Source organism: Xiphophorus couchianus, chromosome 1 (assembly GCF_001444195.1).
Source record: "Xiphophorus couchianus chromosome 1, X_couchianus-1.0, whole genome shotgun sequence".
NCBI lineage: Eukaryota > Metazoa > Chordata > Actinopteri > Cyprinodontiformes > Poeciliidae > Xiphophorus > Xiphophorus couchianus.
Window position 1 is genome coordinate 15,769,350 of NC_040228.1, and position 17,445 is coordinate 15,786,794.

At 40.1% G+C, this 17,445-nt stretch overlaps 2 protein-coding genes across 2 annotated transcripts; both read left to right on the forward strand.

Moving 5' to 3' along the window:
• The first annotated feature begins 2,140 nt into the window (after positions 1-2,140).
• LOC114155688 (homeobox protein Hox-C10a-like) lies at positions 2,141-6,847 on the forward strand. Its single transcript, XM_028035737.1, has 2 exons — positions 2,141-4,014; positions 6,118-6,847. Exons 1-2 carry the CDS (start codon positions 3,105-3,107, stop codon positions 6,393-6,395), a joined length of 1,188 nt encoding a protein of 395 aa, XP_027891538.1. The 5' UTR covers positions 2,141-3,104; the 3' UTR covers positions 6,396-6,847.
• Positions 6,848-12,545: 5,698 nt separating this feature from the next.
• Positions 12,546-16,147, forward strand: hoxc9a (homeobox C9a). The gene is made up of 2 exons (XM_028036501.1): positions 12,546-14,276; positions 15,187-16,147. Exons 1-2 carry the CDS (start codon positions 13,733-13,735, stop codon positions 15,429-15,431), a joined length of 789 nt encoding a protein of 262 aa, XP_027892302.1. The 5' UTR covers positions 12,546-13,732; the 3' UTR covers positions 15,432-16,147.
• The last annotated feature ends 1,298 nt before the right edge of the window (positions 16,148-17,445 follow it).

The following is a 17,445-nucleotide window of genomic DNA, read 5'->3' on the forward strand; positions in this document are numbered from 1 at the left end:
TCAACTCCCTTTCTCTCACTTAGTGTGTACATGGGTGTGTGGCTGTTTTAAGGGATTTTTTTGGAGGCTTAAAGGCGCATGTGCAGACATGCACATGTGAAGCCGAGGCGCTGTCGCTTCATTCCAGATATGTTAGTTCTCCTGAAAAGCGCCTTTCCTTCTTCAAAGGAGAAAATTAGGTGAAACAAAATGTGTCTCGGTGAAACAGCCGTGACCCGTTTTCATGCATGGACTTGGCCCGGAGAAACAATCAGCATGTTGTTGTGGGAGCAAATTTAGACATAGCCAATGACAGCATGTTCCTTTTCTGAAAATGTCTTTTTTTGTTTTTGGTTCGTTTCCCTGTTAGCCATGTAAACACTTGAACAGCCCTCTTCAGTGCAAACAGTAACACAGTGTTTCAGATTCACTTAGACTCGATGACACAAATTTCACTGTAATGCAGTTACCTGTCTCTGTTGCATATATATATATAAATATATATATTCTGTCTTATGCGACGATAAGGTGTGCCTCGTGGAATATGTGTGATTCAAACAATAAAAATTCCACAAATTCTTTGGTTTCTTTCACCCTCATTAAAAACCTGTTTCCATGACGCCCTGAGACTAATTTGTCCTGTACTATCATGAATACCTTTTCTTTTTCTTGCAGGCTGTGTGAAATTCCACCATGGCACCTTTGCTCGTATCGCTTACATGTCTTAAAAAAATAAAAATAAAAATCTAAACTCAAGTTTTGAGCAAGCCTGTGATTTTCTCATAGGTGTAAAATAAGACTGTATGTAATTTTTTTTTTCTTTTTGTGCTAAGCAGATGGTGGCCTGTCGGCTAATGTATCATGTAATAAGATAGCCACCCTGTGAGATTCTTCATCTGTTTTTATATAAGGCAGATGATTGAGTGTTATTAAGCAGTGATGATATTGTCAATGTCAATATTGCTTTTTTCAAGCTTTAGTTTCTGATCTCCCCATCCTTCCCTCTTTGAATAATGTCTACAGAAACATTTTTACCTACGAGGATCCTGCATGGCCAAAACTCTGAAGCCATTTTTTTCTCTTTTTTTTTCTTTTATGGTGTAAGGTCAATCTTTCACATTTTCTTCATCATGACTGTAGAGGAATGCGAACCACAAAGACGAAATTAACTTATTTGGACTATTATCTTGCCAAAAAAAGTTTTTCTCTGCATGTTTATGTTCAGGTTAGACGGGCGACTCCGTTTCAAATGAACATATGATGCTGCCCTTGCCGTTGAAGGTGATTCTGAACTGCGCACGCACACTAACTCATGCACTTCGGACGCAGCGATACCAAAACAAAACAACAAACGACGAGCACATTCACCGACGCCGCAATGCACGATTTCAGGCGAGCGTGATCCACGCAGGTTTGCTTTAAATCCACATTTGTTAGCCGTTCCGCGTAATGTAAACGTCACGTAACGCAAACACAAGTTAGCCAAATACTTCCCCAAATTCCCTCAAAGCCAAAACGCATCAACCACGTTGTCGTGGCCCTGTTCTTGGGGATTTTCCTCGTGTAAAACTGAATATTTAAAGTACAAACACTTAGAGGCGAACTGTTGGGCTAAATAAAATAACAAATTAAATTAATGCTTTTTTTTTTTTTTGCTTTTTTTTTTATATAAATAGAAAATAAACTCTGGATTTCTCTTTATAATTAAAGTGGTGCCGTTCTTTCCACCGTGTATTTATGCGGCGTAAAACGTCCCGAGGAGCACTAATTGGAGCAGCAAAAACAAAAACAGGACATAAAAACCCCCCGACTTCACACCCTTGTCACTCAATATCAAATGAACTGATGCTTTTAACTACACACTTCCTATGGAAAATGGCACATCTTACTTTCCGTCACACACTTATAAGACCCAAACATAATTTTTTAAAAAAGAGAGAGAGTTATTTCCTTAAAGTACAAATATCACAAAGACCACTTTACTCTGTTAAATAATTCTCCCAGCTTTATTAAAAGTGAAACATAGTTAGAAACTGTTGTTGTTGTTTTGCTTTGCTGTCGGTGCTCATCGTGTCAACCAACACATTTTAAAAGTTCATTGGAATATATATATATATATATATATATATATATATATATATATATATATATATATATATATATATATATATATTATATGCAGGATGAATTATGGAAAAGTTTAATTAACACACATGCTCTCCTGAAAAATAAAGAGTCAAAACATTTTATTTTAAGTCAGCAACACACCATTGTGGATTTAAAATAATAACCAAGCCATAATTTTGCAACTATTGCCGGCTGATTTTCCTATTTATTACCCCGGAAGATGCTTCCTTGGAGACTAAAACACAAACAAAGGAAGCAACTTGCTCAACATCATTTCACATTTCATTTTCTTTTACACCAAACAGATAGAAGTAGTTTTCCAGAATAAATGTTACGTTGATGAAAATTAAAAAAAAGATCCCACAATCAGGTAAATAACGATATGACTTACTTATTTTAGTTAAGAATCTTGCAGATGACTAAAACAAAAACAGTAATATGTAACATCTGAACGAATTCTGGTACACATCTGCAAAAACGATCATTAACATTGTATATTTGCTGATTGCTTTGAATTAGTTGATGTTTTTTTTATTACAGATTTATATTTCAGTAAATGTTAAATACTAAGCTAAAGCTTGCTATGTTTTTTTTTTCTCTTTTTGGGAATAACAAAGAAAACTGAAAGGGAAAAAGAGAACTGAACGAAAATATTCTCAAATCCATCTCACCTCAACGTCACTGTCGCAAGGGTTTTGCTAAATCACACGACGAATAAACAAAGCTTCCTTTAACCACCTTAAGACCCGCAGACTTAAATGTTTACAAACCAAATCTTGAGTGTCTTAAAGAAATCCCTGCCGCAGCCACAGCAACAGCAGTCTGTCCTTTGTTCTTCCTGCTGAGGGCCTCCCAGTCTATGCGGAAAAACCGCCACTAGGTGGCGCTCACGTTCCACCAAAAGCCACCAGCTTTCCCAACTTGACCGCGCTGACGTCACTCCAGTCTGGAGCATCAAGGCCACTTCCACGCCGCTATTGGTCTGAAGCTCACATGACATGTCTCCGAGCATCCATAATTGTGTTACAGATATATATATATTTTTTTTTTTTTTTTTGCACCCCCTTCCAAAAGATGTCAGCATCCTACTGTCCTTGTTCTCCTGCCGGAACCCCGCAGTTCAGAGCGGCGGAAAACACCAAGTGATCACCCCTCAAGAGTTGTCACATGCAAATATGACATGTCCGAATAACATATCGCCCGGTAACTTCCTGATGGATTCCTTAATGGGAGGATCATCTTCCTACAGGGCTGAGGGCTATTCCAGCAACCCGGGAATGTACATTCATTCAGCTGCAGAGTACGGATACTCAGTGATGAGGAACATTGGGAAGGTTGGATCATCCTCACTCTCCAAAAGGGACGAGGGTCCTCCAGGCAGCGTCTCGCTCGGCGCCTTCCAGGATGCGCCCTACCTGTCAGCGCAGCTGGCCACATGGACACCAGGCTCCAAAAGCAGCAGGGACGAGCAACCTGTTGCCCACCAGTGTTTACAGCCCTGCTCGTTTCCAGCGGGCAGCGTCAAAGAGGAGGCGTTTTGTTGCCTCTATCAAGATGACAGCAATAAGGGGAAACAGACAACAGAGTCGGCCACTTACATCCGGCTCGGAGACAATAGCTGCCGGCGGCCTGAGCAGACGGCAGCCTCCTCCAGTGGCGGCTATTTCCAGGTGTACGGCGGGGAGAGGCCACAGCACAACGAGCAGCAGCAGCAGCAGCTTCCCTCCGGCTTTACTCTGACCCACTTGGCGTCATCTGTTGAAACAACAGCAGAGTCGACAGTGAGCTGCAGCAAAGTCGCGCAGGAGGTAGCCAGAGAGGCTCCTAAAACAGATGAGGTTGAGAGCAGGAAGGAAGACAAGGCCAAGAGTGACAGCTGCTCAGATAACTCGGACGGGGAAATTAAAGGTATACTCCCCCTCCCGGACACACGTGCATAAATATATGTATGTATATATATATATGTGTGTGTGTGTGTGTGTGTGTGTGTGTGTACACTTAACCTAACGGGTGTGATAATATAAATCGAATGTTCACGTGTGTGCGTGAAAAATCTCACCAAAATATTCCAAGCATGGAGGCTTCGTGGAAGTGCATGTTGTGTTTCCGTATGTAGCATATGCTTCAACTCGGTCTCTCAGGGGTTACGGTGCCACTGGTATTTAACACCTTTCTATTAATGGGGGTGTGTGAGACGGGCAGTTATCATCGAAATAAACACACTTCCTCTCTTACACAGATGCACGCTAGTACTAACGCACAAAGCCTGTCACACAAAAGCACAAAAAGCACAAAGCTAGACTGTTTTTTTTTTTTTGCTTCTAAATCGTAGTTTAGAACAACAACATTTACTTTACAAATATGCTGCTTGAAATATTATTTATCCACAAAGATCAACTTTATTAGAGCATATTTCCGAGGCTTCCATATAAGGCTTGTATAAGAAGTATTTTTTTTTCCTGCATGGAGATTGTGACTATATTCATGAAGCAACGTGTTACTTTTGAAAATGTCAGTGTTTATTACGCTAATTATTTATAATAATTTATTATGCTCATGCTTTTAGTTTTGGTTAATGTTCGTTTAAATACTAAGGCAAGAAAAACCGTGTGTCCTGACTTCCTTGTCATATTTATTTAAAGGTTTGACTCAGCCACAAATACAAATACAGCGATTCTGTCAAATTCTGAGAGTTCGACCTAACAAAAAAAAAAAAAAGCTCATTGAGATATTGACTGAATTTTTAAAGGGCCCTGATAGTAGCTATGATATGTAATTAATTTAAAATTAAGCAATTGACATGAAGCAAATAACACCCCCCCACTCCCACACACACCCACACCCACACACACACACACACACACATATATATATATATATATATATATATATATGAATAGCTGGTCTTTTACATAAATGCAGAACATTGTAACTGGTAATTCTCTTAATCTATTTCCAGAATGTCACAGTTATGTGTGTGTGTGTGTGTGTGTGTGTGTGTGCGCGCGCGCGTGGATGTATGTGTGTCTTGTCTGTCTGTCTGTAATGGGGAGTGGTTTGGGGGATACGGGTGGCGTGTGTGTGAGTGAGTCTGTGTCTTTGTACGTTTTGTACTCCCATACAAAATTAAATGATTTGGAAATTATTAAATGTGGGCCTCACGCTGAGAATTCACATTAGACTAATCACTGCTGCCACTGGGTGCGTTTGTGGATAACAGAGGCGTTACTCCCCTGACTCTGTGAAGTTAATCAAAAAAGTCATTCATCGTGCAGTAGTTATTTATTTGTTTGGTTGGTATGTTTCCTTCCTTCCTTTTCTTCTTTCTTTTTTATTGTCCTTTCTTTCTTTCAGCTCCCTTTTTAATTTTTAACTATAAAATGTGAATAAGTGCTTTTTTGTGGAATTTTGCTGAGTAAATATGAGATAAAGGTCTTCCTGTCACCCCCACAGACACCCCCCTCTGTCCTTTTTTTTTTTTTGATATTTATTTTCCTTTTTTATATGCCTTTTTTTTTATCATAAACGTCTTCCTTTGCAACAAGGAACTTCTTTCGCTTTGAATTTAACCTCTTAAAAAAATCTTTTGGCTCTTGAGTGCGAACGGCAATAAAATTTTATGGGAGTCTGAGGTGCAACAAAGACAATAGTTGCTTCTTGGGGTGGTTTGATTTGATCTAATTACAGTTGTACATCACGCAAAAAGCAATTTGTAGCTAGTCTGGTGGGTCGTAGGCAAAACGTGCGGTGTACCTCATTTGTTAAAGTGGAAAGGGAAGCGTCCACATCCAGGTAAAAGCTGCTTTGACATCCTGATCACTGTAAAGTCATTTAAGGAGTTCTGGATGTGATACAGGAAACGGGTGCGTGCTGGTTGGTTCTCTTCCCAGTCATGTCTGTCGGGATTTATCCACTGCTTTTTTTATTGATTGATTTTTTGTTTGTTTGTTTGTTTGTTTGTTTTATTACTGCTTTCATCCTTTCACTGTTGTGTTTGTCCCATTCCGATAGATGATTTATCCGCGGAAAAGACAACGGGAAGCTGGTTAAAAGCCAAAAGTGGAAGGAAGAAGCGGTGTCCCTACACAAAGCACCAGACCCTGGAGCTGGAGAAGGAGTTCTTGTTCAACATGTATCTGTCTCGGGAGCGCCGCCTGGAGATCAGCCGCAGTATCAACCTGACCGACAGACAGGTCAAGATCTGGTTCCAAAACAGACGCATGAAGCTCAAGAAGCTCAACAGGGAGAGCCGGGAAAGGGAGCAGAGTGCAGTTTACAACTATTCCTGAAGACTCTGTCAGCTTCAGACGTACTCACGCATACACCACAGGGGACCGTTTGTGTTGCAAATAGACATGCATGCGTCATTTTGTAATGCTTTTATCGGTTTTCTTTTCATGTGCACACAAACACACACATTAAGGGTGCCTTCTAATGTGAATAGAAAAGCTGCAACTTGCAGAGAGAGAGAGAGAGAGCGAGAGAGAGAATTGGAAGATTGAGGTGCAATTGTTTTGTGACTATTGAGGCGGCGTCGGCCAGATTATAAATTTACAGTGACACTTTGACACCGCTGAGCTGTTCGTGTTTTGTCACTTGTGTACTGCTGCTGCTTCTTCTTCGTTTTGGTGTCTGTGGGAATTTCGTGCTGTGTAACGTGCATGCACAAGGTGACATTAAGCTCTGTCATGCTAAACGGTTCCAAACTAATAAAAAAGGAGGAGGATAAAATGGAGAAGTACCACCAACTTTGTCCTTCCCCTGGCACACTGGGTTTGAAAACGTGAGGGAGGGGAAGACGCTGCGGATGGGAGGAAGGAGATCATGGCAGTTTTAATAGAATTGAGAGACCATAACGTTGATTTAAATATTATCCAGGTGACCACAGTAAGTCAAGGTCATAAAATTCTAATGTCAGGTTCGCCCTGGAAAGCGTTGGGGGTGGATTTTATGATCTGCAAATATAATGTGCCGCAGCAGTAAAAGATGCGTTTAAAGGTGTGTGTGTGCGTGTGTGTGTGTGTGTGTGTGTGTGTGTGTGTGTATGTGTGCGGAGGAGGACTAATCCACACGGCAAAGAGCCCCGTGCAAAGTGCAGCAAGCCAGCCGGGGTGCTGCGTGGGCTGCAGGGAGCAGCAGGAACCACCGCCGCCGCCTCCACTGCAGGCGGGGATGGGGTGGGATTGGGGGGGGGGGGGGTAATTGAGCTTCGTAACTGCTGGAAGATAAGAAACATGGAGGATAAAGGCACAAGGAGAAAGGCTGCGGGTGCAGGAGTGATACGCATCGGAACAATAGGAGCGCACCTGTGTGGATGCGAGGAGGCAAGGAAAGGTAGGATGGATGATTTTGTTTCCTGATTTGGAGGCTGTGCCACAGCTGTCAGCGGGGCTTGCCTGACAGCTCGTGTGGCACGCACTGTGCATGCTTGATCATGTCACTGTTGTTTATATGAAGTTGTCTTGCGTAAAAAAAATCCAGTAAGCATGCTGTTGATTGGTGTTATAACTTTCCTTTTTTAAAATAGCAAAACTGGCTGTTGGATTTTTTTTATTTTTGTTTTTATTTTGCATTATGCTGCTGAATCTTGAATGTAGCTGTTAGTTTGGACCAATTTCCTCTCCTGTGATGCTGCAGGGTTAGCTTTTTATCTTTGGAAGAAAAAAAATGATAATTATTTGTTCCCAAACGAACCATGCAATCGACTGAAAAAGTAAACAAGCAATGTGTGAAATAGTGTATCTGCTGAGTTTATACTTGCCCTTTTCCCTCATTGTGCTGGTTGTCGCTCATCATCTTGTTGCCTTTTGCACCGCTGTCTCCTTTCAATGGATATTTGCACGAAGCTGAAGCGTGGTTTAGGTAGTTTCATGTTGTTGGGGTTGGCTTCCTGACTCGGCAACAAGAAACTGCCTTGATTACGTCAGTTCGTCTTCATCAAGGGCACAATTTCCACTGAATTGCCCCCCTATAGGCACCTCCAGGTTTCCCCCCCCGCAAATGGCATTGTAAATGAACTGGGGCAGCTATACCTTGGACAGGGAAGTTTTGTTTCTTTGCTGTTAGTTTGTGGCGGGGCTGTAAAAAGCTTCTGAGGCTCTCACAAGGAGAATGGGCTGTAAACAAGCAGGGGTAAACTTTTTTAGATTGTGTTGCGTCTGTCGGTTAGGGGCTTTTGTGTGTACGTGCTGTCGCTTCACGATGAAGCAAACGCATTGATATTGGACTCACTTTGCAGCTGTTTTGAGGGGATCGTTATTATTATTATTATTATTATTATTATTATTATTATTATTATTTTTAATTGAATTGCATTTGTGTTGTTTTCAAGATTGCTCTAAACGTTTGTTTGCCAAACTCAAATTTTCATTCGGAAGAGTTCAAATAGAAAATGAAATACTCTCTGTCATTACATATTAATAGAAGACGAATAACTACATGCAACATCAGGAGACAAACAGATGTGTTTCGCTTAGAGACTCACGTTTGTTTTTTGATAAATGTCATTTTTATTCTTTTTTGTTTTTTTGTTTTGCTTTGTCACACTTGGTTTTTGATTCTCTTATCAAATAATTACGTTCATTTCTACCTATTACGGCAAGATTTTAGTAAGATTTTCCACACTAGAAGCGTCATCTTTTCGTCATTTTTCAGCCTTTTATTTTTATTTGTATTTTTTATTTCGCACAGGTAAATAACTTCTTGTCGTGCATGGGGTCAGGCCTTATGCGGACCATAACTTAAGGCGTTATGCTTAACAGCTAACAATTTTGTGATTATTGCAAGGTCACAAGAAAATCAATCAAACGTGATAGGGATCCAAGATCCCGCAAAAAAAAAAAGCAGTCAACATGTTTTCTGTGTCAGTGTTTATTCCGATTTGTCATTTTCTTGGCCCCCACCTTTTTTTTTTTTTTTTTTTGGCTTTAGCGCCACTTGGAAGAGACAGTCTGGAATCCAAAGTCATTTTCATTCAGCACCGTGAATGAGCGTGTCTCTTGGAATGCGCCATTGTACTAAGACTTCACAGTTACAGGAAACAGCCCCACAGAGCTGCACAGATCCAACCTAAAACCGTGCAAGCATAAAACAATTTATGCCACGCCGCAAGTGACTCTCTTTGCAGCAATCGGAGCCGTTAGACAGGCGCGTCTTTTGGCGGAAGATGAGGATGTGCTGGTCTGACAGCAGCATGATCTGACTTCAAATCCTCTAACGGGTTTCTTCCTTTATTTTATTTTATGTTTTTGCCTCTCCTCCGCCTTCGAAATATCCGCATATATGTGTAGATATTTGTAACAGTGAGACTTTTTCCGTTAATGACACACAACAAAGGAAACCTTAACGCTGCATATGTTTGAATACTGTTTGAAAAATTGGGTGAAATGCTTTTACATCGATTTTGATGTATTGGCATATTCGGTGTCACTTTCTGTCTCTATGCGTTCAGTTTAACGGCGCGTAATAAAAGCGGACGGTCTAAAACAAAAAAGCATACCTAAAGTTTCGTGTTACTTTCACTCTGTTATAATTTCATCAACGTAGATCTGTTCCTTTTCCGAAACCATATTTGTGTTGTCATCCTTTTCGGGGGTGAATCATAATAAAAGTGACTTCCGCATAAAATGGATATCTTCAAAACTGTTGTCAACAAAGATATTACTTGCATTTAATGACATCATGAATATTATCAACACTGGCCAAATTACCTTGGATATATACAAATGAGTACAACATATTGCCGCAGGACACTTTTGAACAGCGGGCCTGATCATCAGTAAAGTTTTATTAGAAGGCTGCAGTTCTCTCAGAGTAACGGAAACCGTTTGAAGTTGGATTATCTGAAACCAGAGACTTTCATCTCGGAGAGAGAACTCTCAAATCCAGTTAGTGCAGAAGTCCACGGGATCACTGGGCTCTTTAGTTCAAAACATTGTGTTTCAGCTGCGCTATCTGCTTAACACATGGGACTTGCATAAAGAAGTCGTGGTATTCCTTTTGAGTGGGCCCATGTGGAGCCTTGCAGCACACACAGTCTGGTCCAAATATGACACCGAAGGAACTGACCGCGCGTGTTGCGTGGGATGGAGAAAGCAAAAGGGGAAAGTGTTTGATCCGAACCTTGTTTGGCAAATAAATTCTGCTGAGTCGGCGTTATTATATTTTATCACTGTAATGATGAAGAACTATAAAGGAATATTAAGTTAGACTTTTCGGGCTATTTTTTTTTTTTTTGCTTTTTTTTTGTAGAGGTATTACAATTACTCGTTATTTGTTGGAATCCTTGCTATTTGGATGAGATTAAGTGCTTTCAATAAAAGAAATGCATCTTTTCATATGATTATGCTTTTGGTAGCAACACGAAGAGGTATTAGACACTTATGTGTTACTGTATTTTATAATCATCTCTTCGTTGGACTGTCGAGCTTTGCATGCTATATATATATATATATATATATATATATATATATATATATATATATATATTTTTTTTTTTTTTTCAATTTGCAGGGTTTTTTTGCATTTTTAAAAATAAAAAATTTTTTAATAAATAAGTTAAAACTTGAGTTTATGTTAAGCACTGGTTCTGACTATTGTAATCAGGAAGGAGAATGTCATAGTTAACATTAATTGAATCTTTGGTGAACTGCGGCAACACCCCTACTCCTTTATCTACGCAGCTGTTCGCTGCTTGGTTTCAGCTCCCACTTTGAATTTAGCTGCACATGGTCATACATAAGGATTACAAAACAGTCAAGCATCATCTGCAGACCAGATATGAATCATATAGCCTTAGTGCTAAGATGCTTTCTCTTTTGTGATGATGTAATGTGAAGCTCTCGCTTACATGTGTGACTCTATGGACACCTGAAATGGAAGCACGAAATAACTCCTGTGCAAACTTTCATGACAGACTTGGTGTCATGTTTTCGGGGGACTGTTTTAAAGAGCACAATATCTTCTCCTTGATCCGAATTAAAACTGCTCGAGAGGAGCTAAAAGCTGATGTTTTATCCTCATTTGGAGCCATTTTGCTTCCCTTCTGCTGCTTAAATTGGTCATTTCGACTCTTTATTTTTCATGCAGCCTTCTTTTGGAAATATGCCAGCAAACGTGATTCTCCTGTTCACGCACAACATATTGTTTTTCCTGGATTTGAACCAGACTTTCAAAATGTAAAAGCAGACAATAATTATCTTTAAGATTATTATTATTATTATTATTCGACATGCTACAGTTGCAGGTCGCAAGAAAATACATAAAAAGAAAGACAAGAGCACAGGCTTATTTAACATTATCACGTTTTTATTACAAAGTAAGTGGGCAAATGAGTAAGATTCATATTGTGGAGCTTTTGTTTTAATATCAATCAAATGGCAAGCACACATTAACACATGCTAGCACGTGCATGCACGCGCACACAAACAGAGTATGCACGTAATGGACGCCTCGTCATATCTTGACGCATCGGACGGTCCGTCCTCGTCACATATTGAACCACAGGTGCACTTCCAAAACAATATAAGTGATCTCTTTGGAGTGCAATAAATATGTATACAGGATATAGTGACTTTATATGACTGCATATTAAAGTAATAAATGGCCTGTGAGTGTCATTCATTTACGTTTTTATATCACATGAAGAAACAGGCGTTAACATCCGGCATACAGAAAACAACTTCTGAATATAGCTGATTCATACTGTGCCATATATATGCAGTGTGGATCTGTTTGCTCTCATAAATCCTTGGCAAAACGTTGAACTCGCTCGGTTCAGTCAGCCGCGTTCATCAACAATCACATCACAACACCGTTTTGACGTGATCCGGGTTAAGGTCTGCCGTCTGGCCTTTTAAATTTCATGGTTGAATCTGAACTCAGCAAGCAAGAGAAACCCAACACTATCTCAATGTTTTGTTTGAAAAGAACAACAAAGCACGAAGCACCGACTCTCGGTCTTAAACGGTTTGAGACTTAAAATAAAACAATTAATTTAGGAATATTAGGGAGGAAACACCTGGACCTTGACTGGTAGTACTTTAGTGACAACAGTAGAGAGGAGACACTGCTGTTTGTTATTGATTGTCTAGACGACATTTTTGAAGTGGATGGAATGCACCGCTGAAATAATCGGAGATAACTTTGGAACGACAATGCGCGCTTTTAAACAGTTCAATTTTTTATTTTATTTTGTATGCAATCAATATAATAATCTAAAAATTTACCGCATGAACTCTTCTTTGCATTCAGCTTGAGTTTTTAAACTAGTACTCCAAAATTACCCTGAAAAATTTTACATAGAAAAATATGTGAACTATATATACATATATGTATATATATATATATATATATATATATATATATATATATATATATATATATATATATATATATATATATATATATATATATATATATATATATATATATAATCTCCAAATGAGAGTAGCCTATGTAGGACATTGTTGTTGTATTTTTCTCCTGTTTTTGTAGTGTTGCGATTTTACTAAGTCGGTGAATCGCTCCTTCTCAGGTGTCAGACATCAGAAGTGTGTTGTGAAGTAAACCGGCAGGATACAATAGTAGCATTTTCAATTTTATGAACGCTTTCATGGAGTTGTATACCCCCTTATGTAAACCCCGTCATATCATCTGCTGCTCTCGGCCATTTCAATTTCATTATTTTTATTTTATTTTTTTTTTAGCAGGCGCACACAATGGTGGCGGCTTTCATTTTTAGCAGGGATCTCTGATGCTCTCCATATTAACGATACGTTTATGAACAATCAAATGGTCCTCGTTAAAATTTATTGATGGACATAAAAACCTCGAACGGTCACTGGCCGAATATAGTTGGCTTTTTTAGTGGGCTGTGAGTCTGTAAGCCTTCGGAATCTCCTTCTCGGCAGTATCTGCACAAACCCCATTTAGGGAATGTTTGGTCTTCAGGCTCTCGTTAAAAGTCGTGCGAAATGCATCCCTTATTTTGATTCTCCCCCGTTTCCACCGTGCACGTCCCCCTGCTGCAGCTGCGGATGCTCCCGTGGAGGCTTTTCTCTTTATATATCCCTGAAAACAATAAACAGCATTCTACGAGAAGTTATAAACTCCTCACTTTATCAAATGCTGTTTTACCGAGGATAAAAAGAGCCAACGATTCAATAAACGCTTTAATGCTGTAACAGTATCTATTGAAGTAGCATAGAGCTCTGACAGAGATTAATTACACCATCAAATAGTTCCTTGCTTTAACACGCAATGTGCGCAGGTCTGTGCTACGACTGGATAAAGATCTAGCTGCAGCACAGCGCATGAATGGTTTCCTTATTTTAAAAAAAAGAAATGTTATGGCAATTTTACCTCTATGAGTCCAGGAATGAAGTGAAAGAACACTTTGTTTAATCCCATTTATGTGCATTGGTATCCCTGGATAAGTGGCGCATTGATCCACTGTACAATTTTTGTGGGGGTAAATATAATCACGTGTCAGCGGGTCAGCCAATGGGAGCCAGGGAAGCTTTGAGAAATAATTACCTGCCTTGATTGTTCTATGGCTAGATAAAAAAGTACACATACACTCCATATAATAAACGGATGCATGTAAAAGAGTCGGGGAGGCTTCGACATGTCGACCACGGGTCCCATAAGTAATTATTATGTGGACTCCTTGATCAACCATGAGAACGAGGATGTCCTTGCTGCGACTCGATTCTCTGCTCCCGGTTCGCACCCAGCTGGCCCCCGTCCGACGTCCCTAGTCCCGGAGTGCGCCGACTATCCTTCCTGCAGCTTCGCACCCAAACCGACCGTGTTCTCTACGTCCTGGGCCCCCGGACACTCCCAGTCATCAGTGGTCTACCATCCGTACAGTCACCAGCCGCACTTAGGCACAGACTCGAGGTATATGCGTTCATGGCTGGAGCCGATCTCGGGCGCCGTGCCTTTTCACGGCTACCCGGGGAACGGCAGACATTACGGACTGAAGCCCGACGCCTTCCAGGAGCACAGAGCCGGGGAATGCCTCAGCTCCGCCGGACGGACCTACCCGGATTATCTGTACTGCTCGTCCACTGATATGCGAGACAAGACGCCGCAGAACGTCCCCTCTCCGGAGTCGGAGCTTCTTGCGTCTGGGAAGCATAAGGAGGAGAAGCCGGAGCTAGATCCTAGTAAGTTAACGCTTCTTTTACAGCCAGGAAGCATTCTTGTTTTGGTCTGAAACTGTTGTGAAACGGAATTAGAAATGGCTTCTCCCTTTTCCTTGCGGCTCAAATGTGAAACGCCTGTGCTAGAAGGGGGAAAGCTTAAGGAACTATAAAAGACAAACGCTACCAGGCTAATATTGGGGGGCTATAAAAGCAGACGGGGTTGTAAACATGGACTCAAAACTGCAGGATAAAGACGTTGAATTTGGATGGATGCTGTCGGATTTTAGACGTTTTCATTTAAACGTGAACACCCTGAATCTGACATATGAATCTATTCATCAGCAAACTGCTCATGATTCATTTTTACGATTATATTTTGACCCCTGTGTCAGTAAAAGGCGGCATACAAGCCAACTTTTAGTACTGCTTTTTTTTTCCCAGAGGGCCTTAATGTGCAACAAATACACATTCCCACATATGAATTACTTACCAGTCTCCTCAGCTATGATAAGATTGCGTGTTTACAGACACAAATGTATAATTTAGTCTGCTTTATTAAGTCCAAAACTTATCCACAGGCAAATTGAGGAATGTGGGGACAAACTCGAGGACTTTCACCACGGACCTGTAAAGGCTTGAACCACGGGCCATTTTATGAGCCTATAAAGTGAATACGCGCACTGAGTATTTTACGACGGTGTTACTCACAAGTTAAGAGAACAAGAAAGCAAATCAGCGCAGGATTGCTCTGTGTTGGGTTTTATTTAAACTACTAAATGTTAATTTAGCTTGAATGCAAGCTGTAGTGTAAGGTTGACTGTAATCATTTTTATTTTTGCACTTTCTGGTGAGTCTTGGTAGCCTGGTTTGCCTGTTTTTGGCGTTCCTCTCTTATTACTATAATTTTTTTTTTCTTCTTTTTAATTTGCAGATAACCCCGTGGCCAACTGGATACACGCCCGCTCCACGAGGAAGAAGCGGTGTCCTTACACAAAGTACCAAACTTTGGAACTGGAAAAGGAGTTCTTGTTCAATATGTACCTCACCAGAGACCGCAGATACGAGGTCGCAAGGGTACTGAATCTGACCGAGAGGCAGGTCAAAATCTGGTTTCAGAACCGGCGAATGAAGATGAAGAAAATGAACAAGGACAAGAGCGACAACAAGGAACAATAATGACTGCAGAGAGAGAGAGAGAGAGAGAGAGAGAAATAACTAATTAATAAAACATGAAAAATAAAAAAATGAATAAAAATGGACAGCACAGATTTACCAAAACATAAAGCCTCCACCACGTCCTTCATCTTATTTGTCACTTTGGTGGATTTGTTTGTTGTACCATTAACCTCAGTCTTTGTGATGCTGAATATAATTTTTAGTGCAAAAAGGATAAAACAAAATAGAGACTTCTGTTGAGAAAACATTCTGCTTTCACTTTTATATTTCTATGTAAGAAAAATCTAAATGAGCAAAACGTTTGGATGCCACACAATCTCTCCGAAGAAATAGAATACTTGAATTCTTTTTGAATTTCACAAGGAAAAAAAAAAACTATAATTTATGGCGTGAATGTTTTTTTTTTTGTTTGTTTGTTTGTTTGTTTGTTTTTTCTTCCATGTATATTTTATTTGTATACTTCCTGACGCAGGTGTAGAGTATTTTGTACAGAATCAGAAGCATTTGCGAGCGCCTCGTCTGTGTTGTATTTTGTGATAGCTGTTGCTGTAAATGTGCTTTATTTGTTTGTTTGTCCTTCTTTCTTTCTTTCTTTCTTTCTTTCTTTCTTTCTTTCTTTCTTTCTTTCTTTCAAGATTTTGGCCATGTAGCTGGCGAGTTTTAATTAAAGAGTGTAGCTAAATAGAGCTCTGCAAATATAATCATGATCACATAAAGGCTTGTTTTCTGTGTTCATTTGGGATGTTATGCAAGTGGAATTTGGCTACACGGGAGGTTGGGCTTTAATAAGGAAACGCATAATGAGGAAACTCGTTTTCTTTAAAAACAGCAGGCATGTTTGAGGCAATCGCGTTTTTTTTTTTTTTTTTTTTTTTTGCTAAGGCTGCAAAGGCCTTAATTAGGGAAGGTTACTCTCAAAATGAGGTTAAATTGAAAGCACGTTTACATTTTTCGCCGTTTTGGCGAGCGTCTTTTACGCTACTATCAAGGTCTGACACAGGTCAGATTTGCAGCTGAGCATTTTTAGAAAATCAAATTTTAAAATATGTGTTTTAGAAACATACCTCCGAGCAACAATAGTACAACCTATATCTTAATAATATCCCCACAATTAAAAGAGGCATTTGCAATATTAAATGTGTATGTCTAAATCCTAAAACTTCCACTTAACCTTTTAATTTTTAACTTGCGTTTGGTAATGCACACACACACACGCAAGCACAACACTCTCTCACACACACACACACACACGGAGAGAGAGAGAGAGTGCACAGAGGTTTCCAACTGTATACATGTCCACCAAGGCTTCAAAGATCGCAGAGAGAGAGAGAGAGAGGGAAAAAAGATGCTGACAGAATTTCAACGGCTAAACTTTTAAGTGAGAGACAATTTCCCTTGTCTCACGTTTGTTTCCTGGGATAGGCCTAAATTGCCTTTTTGTGGTGGCAAACAATGCAGACAGGATGCTGTAATTTCAAAGCCCGATCCCAGCGCATTTCCGCTCAGCTCTGCTCAGCTCAGCTCAGGCCGGACAAAGATGCCAGTTTTACAGCCCCTGTTGGAGCTCGGGCTGTTTGTCTCAAATGCAGACGAACAAAGCAAACTCGACTCGCTGGCTAGACGTCTGGGCTAAATTACTTTATGGTTTTAATGGACGGTGCTGCTGCTGCTGAACTCGTTCAAAGCACTGATCGTATAGGGGGACTTTTTTCCCTTTCCACTGATAGGCTAACCGCCCCTGCACTTCGTCACAGGAGTGGTCGATTAGTCTACAATTGGATGGAGAGAAGTCAATAATTATTATGCACAAATATGAGAGCTGCACTGCAGATATCTCTTGGCAATCTTGCAGTTAGTCAGCATAACAGAAAACAGCGCAGCATCGGTTTAAAGTGCCATAAAATAAGATTTCTCTTTGTTGGCGCAGGGATTTGGTCAACTAATTTATTGAAGTAAAAGGCCAGATATTTTCCAATTTTCGGGGACAAATGGGAACATCATTCACAACCGCATC